Raw genomic sequence first — 18,044 nt, 5'->3', positions numbered from 1 at the left:
TTTCATACTGGTAAGAAAATTAACAAGATACTTAATTGCAAAAATATGCCATAATTAGAGTGGAAATTCAGAGAAAAATGTAATTGACTTTTTTTTTCCAGTGGGAGGAAGAGAGGTACACTTTGTTCAAGTTAGCATATACAAAGATGCCATTATGGAAAAACAGAACTATTAATTTTTTCTTTGTGGTCAACAAGATTAATATAAGAGCAGTCAGCCTGGTTGGCTGTAGCAGTTTGATCACATAGGACTTTCATACTGAACCATGCCATGAAGGACAGTTTTAGAACAATCTATTAATATGTGATTAGATTTAATGAATTTAAGAATATGTTGGAGCCGGATGGTGGTGGCACACGCCTTTAATCCCAGCGCTCGGGAGGCAGAGGCAGGTGCATCTCTGTGAGTTCGAGGCCAGCCTGGTCTAGAAGAGCTAGTTCCAGGACAGGAACCAAAAAGCTACGGAGAAACCCTGTCTCGAAAATAAAAAAAAAAAAAAAAAAAAGAATTTGTTGGTAGTTTTTGGAGCATTAGAAGGAAAAGTCACCATCTATGTAAAGAATCTATTGGGTGAAACTTGGTAAAGTTATCTTTTTATTGAATGCCCTAGTTTTCTTAGGCTGAAGAGATGGCTCATTGTTTAAGAGTGTTTGCTGCTCTTGCAGAGAACCTGAGTTCATTTCTTAGCACCTACCCATATTAAGTGGTTTTCAGCTGCTACAACTCCAGAGGATCCAGTGTCCTCTGTGGGCACAAGCACTCACATATGCACATGTCCATACAAAGACACATATACACATAATTAAAAATAAATTAAAAACAACTTTCTTCTTGGCTTTCCCTGGGAAGGATAAATAGAAGAGATTTAGTGGGTGTATTGGGCGTAGGTGAGGATGGGAACGTGAGCCATCAGGTGGGGTGGGGTTGGGGGGAGAGTACTGAAAAAGAGGAAAAGAGGTCATTTCAGGATCAAGTAGAAACCTAGTGCAAGGGAACCTCCCAGGAATCTACAAGGATGGCCCCAGCTAAGACGCCTAGAAATAAGGAATTACATAGCCCAAACCAGCCATGTCCTATGAAAAGGCAAGACTACCAGTGGAGGAATTGGGACACCAACCCAGCCACAAAACCTTTGAACTACAATCATCTTGCCTAGGGGAGGTGTTTGGGGTAAGGGTGGCATAGAGATTGGAGGAAATGCCAAACAACAACTGGTCCAGCCTGAGACCCATGTCATGAGAGTGAGCCCACTCCTGACAGAGCCTGAAGTGCCAGAACCCAGAGGTTGGATGGCCTGGAAACCTAGGATAGAACCAAACACAACTGGAGGGGGAAAATGTCAATGGAATGATGCCCAATCATATTTTGCTATACTCGTTGATTGGTACCCACCTCAGTAGTCATCAGAGAGGCTTCATCTAGCAACTGGTAGAAACAGATGTAGAGACTCACAGTCAAACATTAGACAGAGCTTGGGGAATCCTGCTGAAGAGAGGGAGGAAGAACTGTAGGAGCCAGAGGGGTCAAGGACACCACAAGAAAACTCACACAATCAACTAACCTGGGCTCATAGGGGCTCACAGAGACTGGACCAACAACCCAGGAGCCTGCATGGGACTGACCTAGGCCCTCTGCACATATGATTCTGGTGTATAGCCTTTTCTTTCTGTGGGACTTCTAACAGTGGGAGCAGGTGCTGTCTAGGACACTAGCTGGCTTTTGGGACCCAATTTCTCATACTGGATTGCCTTGGCCAGCCTTAATACATGGAGAGGTGATTAGTCTTACTGCAACTTGGTATGCCATGTTTTGTTGATAAGCATGGGACACCTGCCATTTACTGAATAGAAACAGAGAAGAAGTGGATGAGAGGGGGCCGAAGAGAGGTGGGTGGAGAAGACGGATGGGAAACTGAGATCAAGATTTAAAATAAATAAATTCTTTAAAAATTTCATTAAGATACGATTCAACATGCATAGGCCTACCCAGTACTTCTCAAAAGTATTTCTGTTCTCTGGTGCTTATTTTTCTCTGCAGATCGAGAGAAAAAAAATGGGCAATGATAGTTTAGGATTTGAGATCAGCCTGCCAAAGTTCTCCATTTTAAGTATTTCCACATTCACAAATTCTTACTGATCCCAGCACGTTTTTCATTGAAGAAATTTCTCCAATACTTGACCTGTTTCTTGTTGCAATTGTACTGCAGCTATCAAACCCAAGCAGTTCTGGGAAGGGAAACCTATTTCTCTATAAAAATCCTGCTCACAACTTTAAACAGTCTCAACTCCCCTAAGGGTCAAGATAAGAGTTCTCAGCTAGAGAATTGTGAATGGGGAAATAGTATGCCTGTAGCAGCGAAGGTGAGGAAAAAAAAAATCAATGTACATTTCTTAATACCGTCTGACAAGCTAGTGAAACACTTTGAAACTTGAAGTTAAAATGTCTGTGTGATTTAAACTAGAGGCCTTGCTGAGATGAGAGGGGTTTTTGTGCATCTGTCATGGTCAGGGTTGAGTGACACTCTTTAAAAGTCCTGTCCCCAGTGCTATGGAAGACATCTGTGTGGTAAGTAATCTTTTGTCACATAAAATATTGAAATCATGTACTTGGAGGAGATGAAATTGCAATAGAGGGTGCACTGCTCAAGTGGAGGCTTGCCTGCTATCCTCTGCTGCAGCCTCTGAAGCCACATAGCTGTATGCCCAGCAATGGCTTCTGCTGTGTCACCAGTATCTCCAAAAGCTCACTCTCTAATTTTCTCGGGCTTTACTTTCCCTTGAACACCATACTCCCTTGCGTGTGTGCAAAATCACTTATTTAGGTTGCACCGAGGGTTTAAAGAACAAAGAAATTGTTTTCTCCTTTACTCCCTTTTTGAGAATATATTTATGTGTACAGGTGTGTATATGTGTTCCCTTATATGTGTAATATGTGTGTGGTGTGTGTGTGTGTGTGTGTGTGTGTGTGTACATGTGGAGGTCAGAGGTTGGTGTCAGGTCTCAGTTCTCTTCAGTCAACCTCTGCCTATTTTTGAAATGCGGTCTCTTACTGAACCAGGTGCGTTTTGATTGGCTAAGGTGGTAGTTCTCCAGCCAAGGTGAGGAATTCTCATTTTGCTGCCTGCCCAATTCCGAGATTACAGATGTGTATCCCTACATCCCACACCTGGCTTTTTATATATGTGCTGAGTACCTGGACTTAGGTTTTCACGCAGCACTTCACTCGCTGGGTTATCTCCCCCATCCTGTCACTTTTATTATTAATTATTTCATTTGTACCTGTTTGCAAAATGGGATATACTTGATGGAGCTTGAAGGTCATATGTGTACACATACACATACGCAAGTATACATACTATTTATGTACAAAAAGAGATCTGGTGAAGTATTCCAGGTACACATGTCTTCAACTATGTAGCTCTAGGTCTTGCTCTGTTTGACTGTAGGTAGATTGGGCCTGAGCTGTTTAGGAAGGAGAGGGCAAAGACAACCCCTGTATTTAGGACTTAAGGAATGGGGTAGATAACATATCACTTAGAACATGGCATTATGTGCTCAGCAGAATGAGTCAAAATATAAGATTTATTTCTTCTGGGACCATTAAATTCAATATGTTTTTTCTTTGACTAAGTTGAACTTTTAAGTAGACAGTTAAAGGTAAGTCTGGGTCTCCCATGGTGTGTTGTAGCTAGAGACACACACACACTTCAGAGTTTTTAGTCAGTGACGCTAGTTTTGAACGTGAGTATTCAGAAGGACACTCTGACCTTTGAGACTGCAAAGAGGTCACAGGCTTCAGACTCAAAGCTCCCCTTCGTTTATCAAAGTTGCCTTCTCTGGGGAGTATCTCTTATTTTGTTATGTAAATTATAATCCTCTTTTCTGTAGCAGAATGTATTTTTAAGCATTGTGTAACCTGAAGTTCATCATTATCAAAACTAACTAGTTGGGGGCTGGGTGAAAGGAGAGAGCTGTGATTATAATAAGGTACCAGGAGGGATCAGCACTGCTCAGTTTCTCAGCTCACTGAAGTTAGGGCTCCTGATCGCTGAAGAATACTTTCCTTTGCCTACATCCTCAGACAGATGCAGTGAAGACATGGGCATTTTTAACGTCGTTCAGTGTCTCTTGCAATACGAACCCCATTAAAATTCAGAAACGAGTGGAACAATCCTTCTTTAAAATTAAGTAAAACAGCTAGATTATGGGGGCGCATGCCATTAATCCCAGCACGTGAGAAGCAGAGGCAGGCATATCTGAGTGTGAGGCCAACCTGGTCTAAAGAACAGACAGCTCAGGCTACACAGAGAAACCCTGTCTTGAAAAATACATAAGTAAAACTATTGATCTAAAGAGTATATCTTTAATGAGGTAAACATTGCTCTGGTGAAATTTGAAGGGTTTTGTGACTTCTTCAAATACTAATGTTCTGAGAGGAAAATCTATGATCCTTTAGATAAAAATCGCCTTTTTATTGTATTTTTTCCCCAGTGGAAAAAATAAATAACAGCACTCAGAACCACCTGTTTCTCTAGATCTGTGAGATCAACACCCTCTTTTGTCCTCCAAGAACATCTACACACATGTGGCATGCAGTCACACTCACACACATACACATAAATATGTAAATTATCTTTAATAAAATATGGTTACATCCTTTGGTCTAGCTTCTGATAATTAGGATAGAAAAAAGAAAATGTATTGAAGTGGGAAGGAATTTACCAGTGAATACCACAAGTTTAACGTCTTATGATGAACTAATAAAAGAAGATTGAGTAATTGGGAAGGGGGATAAGCATGAGGAGATTAGTAAAACTTGATAATTTCAATTAACAAGTGAGAGTAATTTTCCATATATGTGGGGGATTTCTGAAAGATAATGATTACTTTTTTATTTACTGGCTGTTTAATTTCAAACCCCGAAGTAGAGCTCTAAAGCAATGCTTGTCTGTAGAAATGTGCGAACATGTCTTGGCCGCATGTGAGCCATCACTAGGATGCAGCCTTCAATGGCAGAAAGTTGTCGGTCAAGCCGTGCTTTCACTGTCTAGCATTCATAGAGACCAAAAAATTGAAGAGATGTTTTTAAAAAGTAGGAAATGAGAAATGAAATGGTAATCGATGTCTTGTCATCCGAAAGAGAACCAAGTAAGAAATTCATCAATAGAAGTGCTCAGGGCTGATCGGGAAGAGAGGAGAATGGGATAATGAAATTTGATAATGAGTTGTGTCAACCTCAAGGAAACAAGGACTTCTTGTTTTAGGTTTGTTGCAAACACATTTGGCACAGGGTTCTTGCAGTGATTAAGATTACTTAATAAATGGAGCTATTGAATCTTTCAAATTTAAAAATTGTAAGCCCAATAAAAAGTAATATTGTTGGGCTACAGTGGAACCAAGCAGACTTCTGACTAGGTAGCGGAGGGGATTTACTGAGAATTTCTTAGTCATTTTGACTTGGTTTTTATGCCAGTGAGGTCCCATTTTATACCCACGTGCATTTCTTTTCATTTTAAGCTGGATAACGCTGACGAGCAAGCAGCCCAGATCAGAAGGGAGCTCGATGGCCGCCTGCAGTTGGCAGAGAAAATGGCAAAGGTATGTTTGTTATGCTGGGTAACATGCGGTACCACATATCTTTTCTTGTCTGAATGTCTGTCTGCCAAATCATGCTTGACCTAGACAGACATGCCCAACATGAGTTATGGTTTGCTCTTCTATATGAATAACTTTTTCATCCCAAATATTTGAATTCATATTTTCTAACCGGAATAGGCTATCTACCTGGAGTTTCTATGCTTACTATGTGAGTTGTCCAAATTCAGTGATAATTTTTGTAGTAATTTAAAGGAATCTGAATTTTTTGTTTAACTGCTAACAAGACTTGAAAAAGTTTTTATATTGCACTAGAATATATATATGTATGTATATGTACATACATATATATATTCAGGGAGAAAGGTTTCCTTATAAGATCGTATTTCAAAATTTCAAGCACAATGCTTGGCAAATAGTGATGCCAACTTGATGGAATGATTGACTGTCTAAAGTATAATTTTAAATTTATAGTACAGAATATGACAGATGAAATGTGTTTTCTTTAATAATCCTAGAGATTTTTACTTGCATATTCATGATTTCTGAGAACAAAAATATACTTAAAACAAAAGCTTAGTTCCTTTTTAATAATTTGAATATTTAGAGAGATGCATCTTAACCACCAAAGCTATTCTTTGGTATGAATTGGCAGGTTATTAAAACTATTCTTTGGTGTGAATTGGTAGATTGATTTAGTTCAATGACTTAAGACTTCCTTTTCTATCTGCTGAACAAAAACTGAGTAGTTGGTGGATAGAATGCCCTTCTCCTCCTCCTCCTTTATCCTATCTCTCTCTCTTTCTCTCTCTCTCTCTCTCTCTCTTTCTTTTTCATTCTCTCTTTTTCCCTCCTTCCCTCCCTCCTTCCCTCTCTCCTGTGTGGCTTTTCCTGTCTCCTTCCTTCTCTCTCTCTCTCTCTCTCTCTCTCTCTCCTCTCTCTGTTCCTTCCCTTCTCTCTATCTTTTCCTTTCTATATCTTTTTCCTCTCTGCCATGTTCTCCCTCTTTTCTCCCACCTCTCTCTTATCTAACATGTATATCAGCATCCATAAGCATTTACTACTGAATGAGTATATGTCTATCCACCTAAGCCAAGACAGTGAATTTTTCCAGCACGGGAAATTCGTTTCATATTCTGACTCCAACATTACATTGTATGCTCCTGCCAAGAAAAAAAAATATATTTGTGATTATATGATATTTTCAGAGTGTTAATACTCTGCCTGTCTAAATTTAATGCTAGAGAACAGATTGAGATATTGCACAAAAAAAGAGAAAGACAAAGAGAAATTGGGTAATTGAGTTGGTGGTAGGTTGTGGGAAACAAGGCAGATTTCTAGAGGGAGACTCTCCAGATGACCTACCATGTGGGATGCTGTGACTGAGGGGCTGAAGAGTGATGTGCGTACAGAGAGCAGGGTTGGAGAGAATTGCCTTCCTGCTGGCCTCTGGAAATTGATAGACGCACTGAACCATTCCAGAATGTACACTGTTGCAATCCACAGCACAGAAATCCAGCAATTGAAAGCTCCTGGAAATTGTAGAGATGAAGCAGTCTTACAGGAAGAAATGCCAGCCTCTTTGATCCTGCCTAGTAGGCTGGTTGCCTTTCTTATAGGTCAAAGGCTAGGAAAGAATCCAGAGACATGTCTAGATGTACCTTACAGCTGCCTCGTTATAAACTGGACTTGTTACTACAGAGGCCTAATTTGTCACCACAGTGACTGTGTGGATTGATGCCTCTTTCATTGCACTGTGAGCCACAAGGGCAGGTGATAGCATGGGTTCTATAGATGATGCTGAGGTTTTGGAAGGCTACTCATTTTTCCCATGTCACAGAGCTACTGCATAAATAGACTAGGTCACTGGCCTTGTCCTGGCCTCCAGGGGCTGGTTACTGTCTACATTTGCAAATTTCTTAATCTAACAGATATTGCGTCAAATAATAGGGGATATCCATTTTTATTATTTTAGCCAAGGAAGAAGTTAGGGAATGCTAACAAGGCTAGGAAAAGCTGGAGCTAAGTCCGTGTGTTCTTTTTAGATGTGCAGCAGTATGCAGATTATTTAGTTTTTGCACAATATTTGCTGGGCATCCACTACTATGAGCAAGCACTATCCTGAGTGCTTAAGATAGAGCCAGACAAATATAATTGCCTTGGACTAAAACAAGACAGAAATATTCCTACATGCCAAATACAGCTCGTATTTTATTTGGGAAGGCCCATGAGAAGTGATAAGATGCTGTGTTGCTAAACTATGAAAGATAATTGTTACTACCAAGAAAACAGATCCATGAGGTTGGCTGTGCAGGAAGAAGGATGAGTGGTCAGGTAGCTTTGAGCAGCACCATTTTTTTTTCTGTTACTCAAGCCAAAAAAATAAAAAAGACAACAACAAAAAGACTTAGCATCATATTTGACTTCTTTCTTTTTCTCATGCTTCATGCAAAACTTGTTAGGAAACCCTTTTGCTTCTACTTATGTTTTCAGACATGATCTCACTACAGCCAAGGGTAAGTAACCTCAGAGAGTAGCCTGACCACTCTGCCTCAGCTTCTTGAGTGCTGAGATTATAGACACGAGCCACCACACTTTCTGCTTGCTTCTACTTGTGAAATAGTTCCACCGGACAGTTGTTGCCATTTTTCCTCTTCTGTTTGGCATCATTCACCTCTGCTTCTCATCAAAGCATTTGTTCTGTCCCTTAAGCTGGTCTTCCAGCCTCCACCCCTCACCAGCAACACAACAGCCAGCGAGTCTCTGCAAAAGCCTTTGAAGGTGCTATGCCCGTGAGTGTGAGCTATTGTTCCATGCTCTGTGATTGGTCTCTTGCTCTACTGACCTTAAATACCTGAGTTCTGAACCTGGCTTAGTTCATTTCATCTATCATGACCCTTTCTTACTTGCTTCAAGGTTTTTGTCCAGACCCCATGTCCTTCTCACAACCATCTTTTTTGGACACTCAGGCTTCTCTTCCCCATATTAGGTAGGCTTCCTATAGAAACAGAACCCACAGGAAGTCAGATAGATGGAGAAGAAGAAAGGATATTCTCTTCCTGTGGCTGTCTATATATCTATCTATGTGGCAGCTTGGAAACTCAGTTAGGAGGCAGTGGGGCCTTATGTCTGCAGCTGCAGAGCAGGCCTGTAGCAGGGAGATTCAAGCAGGGCTTCTGGGTTTGCGGTCTTGAGGCAGAATTGCTGCTCTTCAGGACAAATTAGTCTCTTTGCTTAATGGTCTTTCAAAGCTTTCTGAATCAGGCATACCCATACAGTCATTGCATCCCTTGTACTGGGAAGTTGTGAACAAACATTTAGTCAGCTCACACAGGGAATTGGTGTCACACTAAAAGAAATACTTCACTCAAGTCCAGCTTAGTGAACCAGTGAGTGTTTTTTCTTGGTTTGTTTGTTTTGTTTTGTTTTATTTTTTCTCTCATAGGAGCATGGGTAAAAGGTTACTGACAGGAACATGATTGCCTACACGTATGTATGTATAGTATGTATGTATACTGTGTGCATGCCTGGGTGCCCATGGAGACCAGAAGAGGGCACTAGATCCAGCATAACTGGCGTTTAGGACAGTTGTAAGATGCCACACGGATGCTGGGACTCGAACCTCTGTCCTCAGCAGAGTGGAAAGTGCCATTACTCTCTCAGGCATCTCTGCAGCCCACGTGAATGTCTTCTGAGTGGTGGGATCTTTACTACACATTATCATCAGAAAGCCAGGGCAGGACTGAATTCCTGACATATTTGTGAGACTCTTGATTTCTCCCATGGAGGAGCATTCTTAAATAGGAAGGAAGAGAGACTTTCAGTATGGTTGAGATAACTGAAATGTTTTCACATTTGCAAATACTTCCATTGCCTTTGTACTGAGTCTACATACATTAGTTCAAATGATACTGTAATCCTAAAATTAATACAGATTAACTGGAAACAGAGGTATTCCAGATTTGAAATTCTTCAGCTTTTAGCATATTTTTGTATGCATGAGTAGTTTCAGCAGTAGGAGCTTGTCTCAATAGAAAGTCTATTACCCTGATATTTCATCCCTTAATTGAATAGGCTGAAGGTGACTTTGTACAGCCGTTTACTTGGTACACCTAAGTTTTGACTATCTTAATCACACATTAGGTATGTGGCATCAAAGTGCTCAAAAAGTTTCAAATTTTGGAGAATTTCATATTTTTGGATTAAAGGAACCCCACCTGAGCAGTCATGAAAGACAAAAGAAAGATGTATCATCTTAGGGAGACTCACCAATGGGCCTGACTAGAAAGGGAGGAGAAAAGTACAGAGAACATGAAGCAATGAAAAACAATAATAGAGACCTTTGCAGAAGACAAACTTTCATGTTATAACACGTATCACCATGTCAGATGGGGCCAAATGTTATAACATGTATCACCATACCAGATGGGCCAAATGTAATAACATGTATCACCATATCAGATGGGGACAAGTTAGAATTTCATTGATAGTGAAAACTCATAGTTAAACAACTTGAAAATAATGTCTAATCCCATTCGCATAAATGATATTTAACTTGTGTCCTGATCTATGATTGCCACTTTCTTTACAAGAGCCAACAAAAGAAGGGTTAAATGAAGTTGGTGGAATATTTCCTATAAATACTGAATCTTTAAAAGAAGGTTTACGAGGATTTTTTTCACAAAATAAATAAAAATGTAATATAGTCAGTTTCCCACAAAACTGAAATAATAAATTGATTTTAGTGATGCCAATCAGTTTCCTGTTTGACAGATAATGGTGAAGTATGTTTAGCAATACCTAAATACAAATAGGTTTCTGCTATGTACTAATGCTAGGTTTCATAAAAGCAACACCTTAGAAATTTGGAAAAAAAAGATGTATTTTAGCTTTCAAATATGTCTCAAGTTTTTTTTTCTTTTTCTTTTTGCTCCTCTGTGAACATAGAATTGTAATAGGCAAAACTATGAAGTCCATACAATTAGAAAATGAAAACGTAGTATTTTATTCAATGCTTTATCAGTGGGCAAGCCAGTGGAAGAGTAAAAAATTATTCCAAAGAGAATCTGAGAAAAAGGGTTTTGGGTGTCCTTTAACTTTCTTGAATTTGTTATAAAGTGGTTAATTTAAAATGCAGACTTATATTGTAGCCATGGGCTATTTTAAATAGGAGACAAACATTTACATCTTTTTCAGACAAAATCACAAAAGCTAACTCGTAGCTTCTCTGGAAGTAAACGGGAAGTGTAACACAGTACCTGGCCCCCTGGTGGTTAAAGATGAGCATTACCCTTTTATTTCCAAACAGGTCCCTCATCCTTCTGCTCATTTCTGACCTTCACATGATTCTTCCCCTCCCCTTACAAAGCTTTTAAAACTTGTCCAAAAATATATAACTAGGGCTGGAGAGATGGCTTAGTGTTCAAGAGCACATGTTATTCTAAAGAGAAGACAAAATTATCCCTGACTTCAGTTCTAGGCGGAACCTAGCGTCCTCTATTGACATCTGCAGGTATCAGATAGACTCACATAAAATTAATTAAATCATAAAAATATACATAGCTGTGGTTTAGCGCCCTCTATTGACATCTGCAGGTATCAGATAGACTCAAATACATAAAATTAATTAAATCATAAAAATATACATAGCTGGGGCTGGAGAGATGGCTCAGTGGTTAAGAGCATTGCCTGCTCTTCCAAAGGTCCTGAGTTCAATTCCCAGCATCCACATGGTGGCTCACAACCATCTGTAAAGAGGTCTGGCGCCCTCTTCTGGCCTTCGGGCATACAGACAGAATATTGTATACATAATAAATAAATAAAAAAAATATACATAGCTGTGGTTTAATGACTTCTTTTTCCTTTTTTGTCTTCGTTGAAACAATATTGAGTCACCTTTATTATTTTGTAAGGAAACTAAAAAATTGTCCTACTGGATATGCAAAATTTCGATTAAGTGATGAGGCATCCAACATAAGGGTCTTGAGGAAAATTAATTATTAATGCAGAAAGGTGATGTTTGTAAAAATATGTATTTTAATATTGATTGTGTGTAAATGATTTTAAGAGAAGTATCTGAAGGTTAAAGTGGAGGAGAGCAAGCAGGCAGCTGGACTCCTAGGTTGATTCCTGACCTGATGCCCTAGTCCTTGCAGTTAACAGCCCGGTGCTGGTGAGTCTGATGCATCCGTTAGGAGCAAGCTGAATGTATCCAGCTGCTGTGAGGGGATTATTAAAGATGAGGTTCTCAGTGATACAAATGGAAACAACAATAAGGCTGAGATTGTCTGGAACATTCAAAAATCATTGGAAATGGGACCTTATGAAGCCTTCATCCTCAAGCCTTTAGTTTCCGCCTTAGAGGGGAGGAACTCTGGACTTCACGTAATAGATACATCCCCTTGACATTGCAGAGAGATACATCCCCTTGACATTGCAGAGAAGAGCCAATTGCCAAGTTAGCATGGAGTAAAGACAGAAAATATGTTCTGTTTTGCTGTTTTATGGAGTATAAATTAGCATAACCTACCTTCTCGGAGGACAATTTAGCTCTAAATATTAATGTTTTGGATGTTATGTTTTAGATTTCAATTTATTTATTTTGTGAGTATGAGTGCTTTGCCTGCAGGTATGTCTGTGCACCATAAGCATGCCTGTGGGGGTCAACAGAGGGCAGTTGGAGCCCCGGGAGCTGAAGTTACAGATGGGTGCCAGGTACCATGTGGGTGCTGGGAACAATTTCAGCTCTGCTGAAATAACAAGTGCTCTCTACTGTTTGAGCCATGTCTCCAGCCCCCAGGATGTCACTTTTAATTGAGTATAATAAGTGAGAAAATGATTGCAGAGATAAAAAATAAGCGGTCAATATACTCCTGAAATAAAATAGAATGTCCCAGATTAATATTGTTATCTCTTTTTCATTTAATAGATTTCTATCATGAATTGGCCTTTTGCTTTAAACTCAGTTTTATTCTAAACCTTAGTGAAAGACTGAATTGCAGCCATAAAGAATCTTTGCATGTTTGTGCAACGTGGAAATTTCCAGTTCTAGAAATATATCCATAATATTTGCAGTAAAGGGGGTTTTAGTGTGAGTACTCATGTACAGAGGGTATAACTTCCCAATGGTGTTGTATATGTATGGTGAGAATGATGCCAGGAAAATGTTCCTCTGATTGGCAGAACAGCATGCCCTGAGTGTTTTCTTGCACACCGCTTACTTACTCCAAGTCCTTCAAAGATGGCGCTCACTGAGATGTATTTATACACTAAGCTGTTCCACCATATCTGTTTTCACCTGTGCTCATCTTATTATAATGAAAATACGAAAGAATATATACAATGTTATTCATTCCATACTGTAGTAAGGAGTGGCAGGCTGCGTCCTACCACCCGGCTAGCTTTACCCTGGAATAATTTCACGGAAACTGTATTCTTTTAAACACTGCTTGGCCCATTAGTTCTAGCCTCTTATTGGCTCGTTCTCACATCTTTGATTAACCCATTTCTATGTGTAGCACCACGAGCTGTGGCTTACCAGGGAGGATCTTAACCTGCGTCTGTGTCCGGCGGGAGAATCATGGCGACTGACTGACTCGGCTTCTTTCTCCCAGCATTCTGTTCTGTTTACTCCGCCTACCTAATTTTCTGTCCTATGAGGCCAAGCAGTTTTCTTTATTAATTAACCAATGAAAGCAACAGATAGATACAAGACCCACCTCCATCACCATACTACTTAGAATATACAATGTACTTTTAGATATTGTCAAGACTACCAAAACCTGGGGCTTTTAAACCCCCAGATATGGAAAGTGTCATAGAACCACACAGGTGAGCCATGGTATCATGTAGTCTCTTCTGGTATGGCTGTAATGGGACTGCCCTAACATCATTTTCTTTTTAACTGTTTTTAAGGAAAGAAGATTCCCCAGATTTATCTCAAAAGAAATGGAGAACATGTACATAGAAGAGTTGCGGGCCTCCGTGAATTTGCTAATGGCCAATTTAGAAAGTCTTCCTGTTTCAAAAGGTGGCCCAGAATTTAAATTACAAAAGTTAAAGCGTTCCCAGAATTCTGCATTTTTGGACCTGGGAGATGAGAATGAGATCCAGCTGTCCAAGTCTGACGTGGTGCTGTCCTTCACCTTAGAGGTAAGTGACGTTCCCTCCCACTCCCCACAGACATGAGCTGTGCTGGAATGCCTTTGACTTTCCTGGTAACGTTTGGAATTTAAAGCAGGAGAGTGTGTTTAGGAAATGTTAAAGCAGTCCTCGTTGTCTGAACCAATAGGTTCCATATCCAGATGAATACAAGTTGTTTTCAATGTAGGACCCATGTTAGAATGAATGAAACAGCTATGAGTCGTGGGTACGTGTCCTTTAAGCCAGTGTAAGTACATTGACAAAACATCAAATACACAGGGGTGCAGATAGAATTTAAACGTATAAGTGACTCTGTCTAATCTGGCTTTTGATTAACTTGGGTTTTAGTTTAGTTCTCCTGTGGGGTTAGCATTCTAGAGCTTAATCAATCACAATGCTGTAAAGCACAGTGTTAGGAGCTGTAATGATGAAGAGATTCTTTTTGAAGAATTCTACTTGGATTATAGAGATAGGAAATAAGAACAGGACAGAAACAAATAGCACAGGATTAGAAATGTGTCTTCAAAGCCTCAGAACTGTGTCCATTTTCTACTAATCCAGAGAAAGTACTGATGATGAGGCTGCTCACTCCTGTCTCTCAGGAGAGTGTGTTAATCTGTGTCAGTGTCCAGTCTAGACTTGTGGACTGTGTTTGTGGGCTTACACACTTATTCCCACGAAAGTCTTTGGAAAAAAAACCTTATGTAAAGTAAATGATGATAAAAGGCTGTATTATTATTACAGAGTCAGGTCATCATTTAGCTTTCATTCCAGTTTTTTTTTTTTTAACTCAAGATACTGTTCTGTGTACAAATGACAGCAGTGTCAAGCCTAAATTTATAGTTTCGGAAATGATGTATGTGTGTTTGCATATTTGTGCTGACACTCGTGGGGGGGCCATGCAAAAGCCAGAGGTTCATATTAGAGTGTCTTTACCTTCTTACCTTTTGAGACTGGGTCTCTCACTGGAAGCCCTGGGTTCTCCATTTCGGCCTCCCTGGCTAGCCAATGAGCCCTCATGATCTGCTGTCTCTAATGCAATCCCATCCCAGCACACAGTGCTAGGGTTATAGGCATTGCTGGCACACATGCGTGCTGGGGATCCGAACTCAGGGCCTCATGATTGTAGAGGACGCTCTTTACTCACTGAGCCATCTGCCCAGCCCTTCTCCCAATGCTTCTGCTGGAGTGTTATAGCTTTTCCTTGGACTGTGATTCTCGCTTTGGCTATTTCCAATGCCACTGTTGGTATTTGCTGACTGGCCACAACAAGGACATACCATCTTGGGAGCTAGATTTTACATTCTTCCATGATGTTCAACTTGCTAAGTGGTAGCAAAAAAAAAAAAAAAAAAAAAAAAAAAAAAAGTCTGCCTTTGTTCATTTTCCCTTTACTTAATGGACTTAAGGGCGTGACAGCTGCCTGTCTTTCTTTACTTCCAGGATTGCTTTGTAGGTAAATGTGTTAAGTCTGGTGTCAGAGTGAAAATATGTAGCTGTCTTATAACGCAGTTCATCCTGGGTTTACGTGATGGGTTTGCCAAATTGCTTTGCTTCCAGGGAAGAAAATATAGAGAAAATAATTTTAATGATACTTAATTTTCCATCTTTATAAATATTCAGTCGTAAAAATACAGTTCTGAACATTTCCCTTTTTATTGTTTAAAAGGCTTCAAAGATTATAAGTAACTTAGAGTAACTTAGGAGTTCTTTTTCCCTTTCAAAGTCAAGATTGGGCTTATATGGTGATGCCGAGTGACTGAATTGTTATTCTCTGTTTTATTACCAATATATTAGATTGAGCTATTGAGGTAGCAATGTAATCTCTAAAGAAAAGAATGCAAGCTGAAACTTCCTTTTGTGTGGTCTGAGAAACTTGCATATTTATAAAATTGTTTTGACAGCCTTTATTGCCATATCTGTCTAAGGCAGATATTTTGTGCCCACAGATGAATACAAATCTGTCTTCTGTGCCCACAGCGTTTCAGGGATGAGTTATGTGCCCAGCATCCCAAGAAAATCATGCTAAGCAAGGACGGTTAGAATACCTGAGGCATGAGTGGCTAACCTTCCAACAGCCAGGCCCCTTTAGGCAAAACACTCACATATCAGTTTTTAGGCTTGGAACTGGTCCAGTGTAGAATGTATTTTTTGTTGTTGTTTTTGTTTGTTGTTTGCTTTTTTGAGACTGGATTTCTCTGTGTAACTTTGGTGCCTGTTCTGGGACTAGTAGACCAGGCTGGCCTCGAACTCACTCACTCAGAGGTCTGTCTGGTTCTGCCTCCAAAGTGCTGGGAGTAGAATGCATCTAAACTAAGATGTGAGTTCAGGGTTCAGGAAGTAAAATATAGACTTGGAAAGCTTTGCTCCTACGCTCTTCCCTTGAGTGAAAGGCTCTTGCTCCCTTTTCCTAACCGTTCATGTTGCTTTCCGAGCTCCCTTTCAGCACAGCCGCACTGCCAGGTTGTGGCTCAGTGGCTTATTATCTCCATTAGAATCTGACTTCTGTTACGGACCTGTTGACTACAGGAAAGACAGCCAACCCACTTTGTGTTTACTGGTGTGTGGGAAACACCTCACCAGTGCCTGCGCTCAGGTCATGCAATATATATTGAACTCATTAAGGAAGTTTATGGTATCCAAAGCAGTTAGCCATACGGAATCACTTTTGCATAATCTCCATGCACAAAGCATTTAGAAGGAAGAATAAAGCAGAACACACAGAACAAGCCATGTTAAGGGTACATTAAAATCAAGCAAAATAAGAAGAGCCCATGGTTGACAATCTAGGAGTCCAATAACTCGATGAGGGATCTGTGGGTTGATCTGGTTAATTTCATGTTGAACTTTTACACTAACATTAGGCTAGCACCCCTTGGGCCTGCCTGTGGGTCTCCTGATACGTGATCACATCCCACCATTCTGCTCAGCTGCCTACATGTCATGGAGCCTTATTGTTCCCACACCTGCTGTACACATGCCTTCTTTCCTTTTATTTCTTCTCATCACATTAGCCACAGAGAGACCGAGGAGAGACAATGCAGCATACAATACAGCTCAGTTTTATTTTCTGTACTATCATGATTAGATTTTGTCGAGAATCAACTGAAACAGCTACAATTCCGTTAGCTGATGGTCTGTGACTATTGGCTCTTTCTCACTAATGCTTGGTGCTGGTTTTGTCCCCCTCCTTGGGAATTAGACCTATACGGTTGTATTTTTTTTTTAATTTATATGTACCAGACATACTAGTGATAACACTAGATTAAAGATTGGATTACTTCTGACTGTAAATCCTACTAGCCTTTTAAATGTGTTATTTATTCTTTGAAAGCTTCATACACGTGTATAAAGTATTTTGATCATATCAGCACCTTAACTCCCCTTCTTCAACTGTTTCAAGATATATGTATATGTGTATATCAATATATATATATATATATTTTCATTCCACACAATCCAAAATTAGTGTTACCTGAATGGGCATGAGTTGAAGCCACCCTCTGTACCACAGTCAACATGCCACATCATACCTTTAAAGAAAACTGGCTTTCCCCTTCCCAGAAGCCATCAACTGCCATGGAGCCTCAGCTAAGAGTGGGAATGGGGTCTTATGAAATCCTTACCCAACTATCCGTGCTGATACTTCTCTGTGTTATTTACCAGTAGTCACTTGTATATTAATTTCAAATTGTTTTATCTTTAGATTGTCATAATGGAAGTGCAAGGTTTGAAGTCAGTTGCTCCTAATCGAATCGTCTACTGTACAATGGAAGTGGAAGGAGGAGAAAAGCTCCAGACAGACCAGGCTGAAGCTTCAAGGCCACAGTAAGCTCACTGGAAAAAAAATACACTTTATTTCATCCGATTAAAAGTATCTTATATAATATTATACCTAGGAGCTGAAACCATTTGGTTAGATTTGTATCAACTGTATTAGAATCACATTTCTCTTTTTATGATACATATTTTTAATTAAAGCATAATCGCATGATTCTCTTTTTTTCTTTTCCCCCTCCAAATCCTCTCTGGTACTCTTTCCATGTCCCCACCACCACTACCTCTCAAATTGATACAGATATGAAGCTGATCACTATGCAACAAAACATTTGTTTTTGGTACAGAGGTTATTTGGAACCTGTGTAGATTATTGAAATTGTACCATGGTAGTTTCCCCTTTTCTATGGTTCTATAATATAGATGTCCCGCACCGAGGCTTGGAATGATCCATTCAGTAAACCATTAAAGAATAATACCACACAAAAAATCAGAAATGATTCAACTGTCTTGTGCTGACTTACCGTATTT

At 39.8% G+C, this 18,044-nt stretch overlaps 1 protein-coding gene across 13 annotated transcripts in view; it reads left to right on the top strand.

Moving 5' to 3' along the window:
* The window catches only part of Cadps2 (calcium dependent secretion activator 2), a 521,450-nt gene that overhangs the window by 222,162 nt on the left and 281,244 nt on the right, over nt 1-18,044 (top strand). For all 13 annotated transcript variants that reach the window (XM_041675424.1, XM_041675418.1, XM_041675426.1 and 10 more), the window contains exons 4-6: nt 5,517-5,597; nt 13,509-13,745; nt 17,443-17,564. In XM_041675424.1, coding sequence (XP_041531358.1) covers nt 5,517-5,597; nt 13,509-13,745; nt 17,443-17,564 — 440 coding nt within the window. The remainder of the gene's footprint in view (nt 1-5,516; nt 5,598-13,508; nt 13,746-17,442; nt 17,565-18,044) is intronic.

Source organism: Microtus oregoni, unplaced genomic scaffold (assembly GCF_018167655.1).
Source record: "Microtus oregoni isolate MIOR12 unplaced genomic scaffold, Mior012 000026F_ref0000081, whole genome shotgun sequence".
NCBI lineage: Eukaryota > Metazoa > Chordata > Mammalia > Rodentia > Cricetidae > Microtus > Microtus oregoni.
This window is presented reverse-complemented; position numbering and strand designations above follow the sequence as displayed.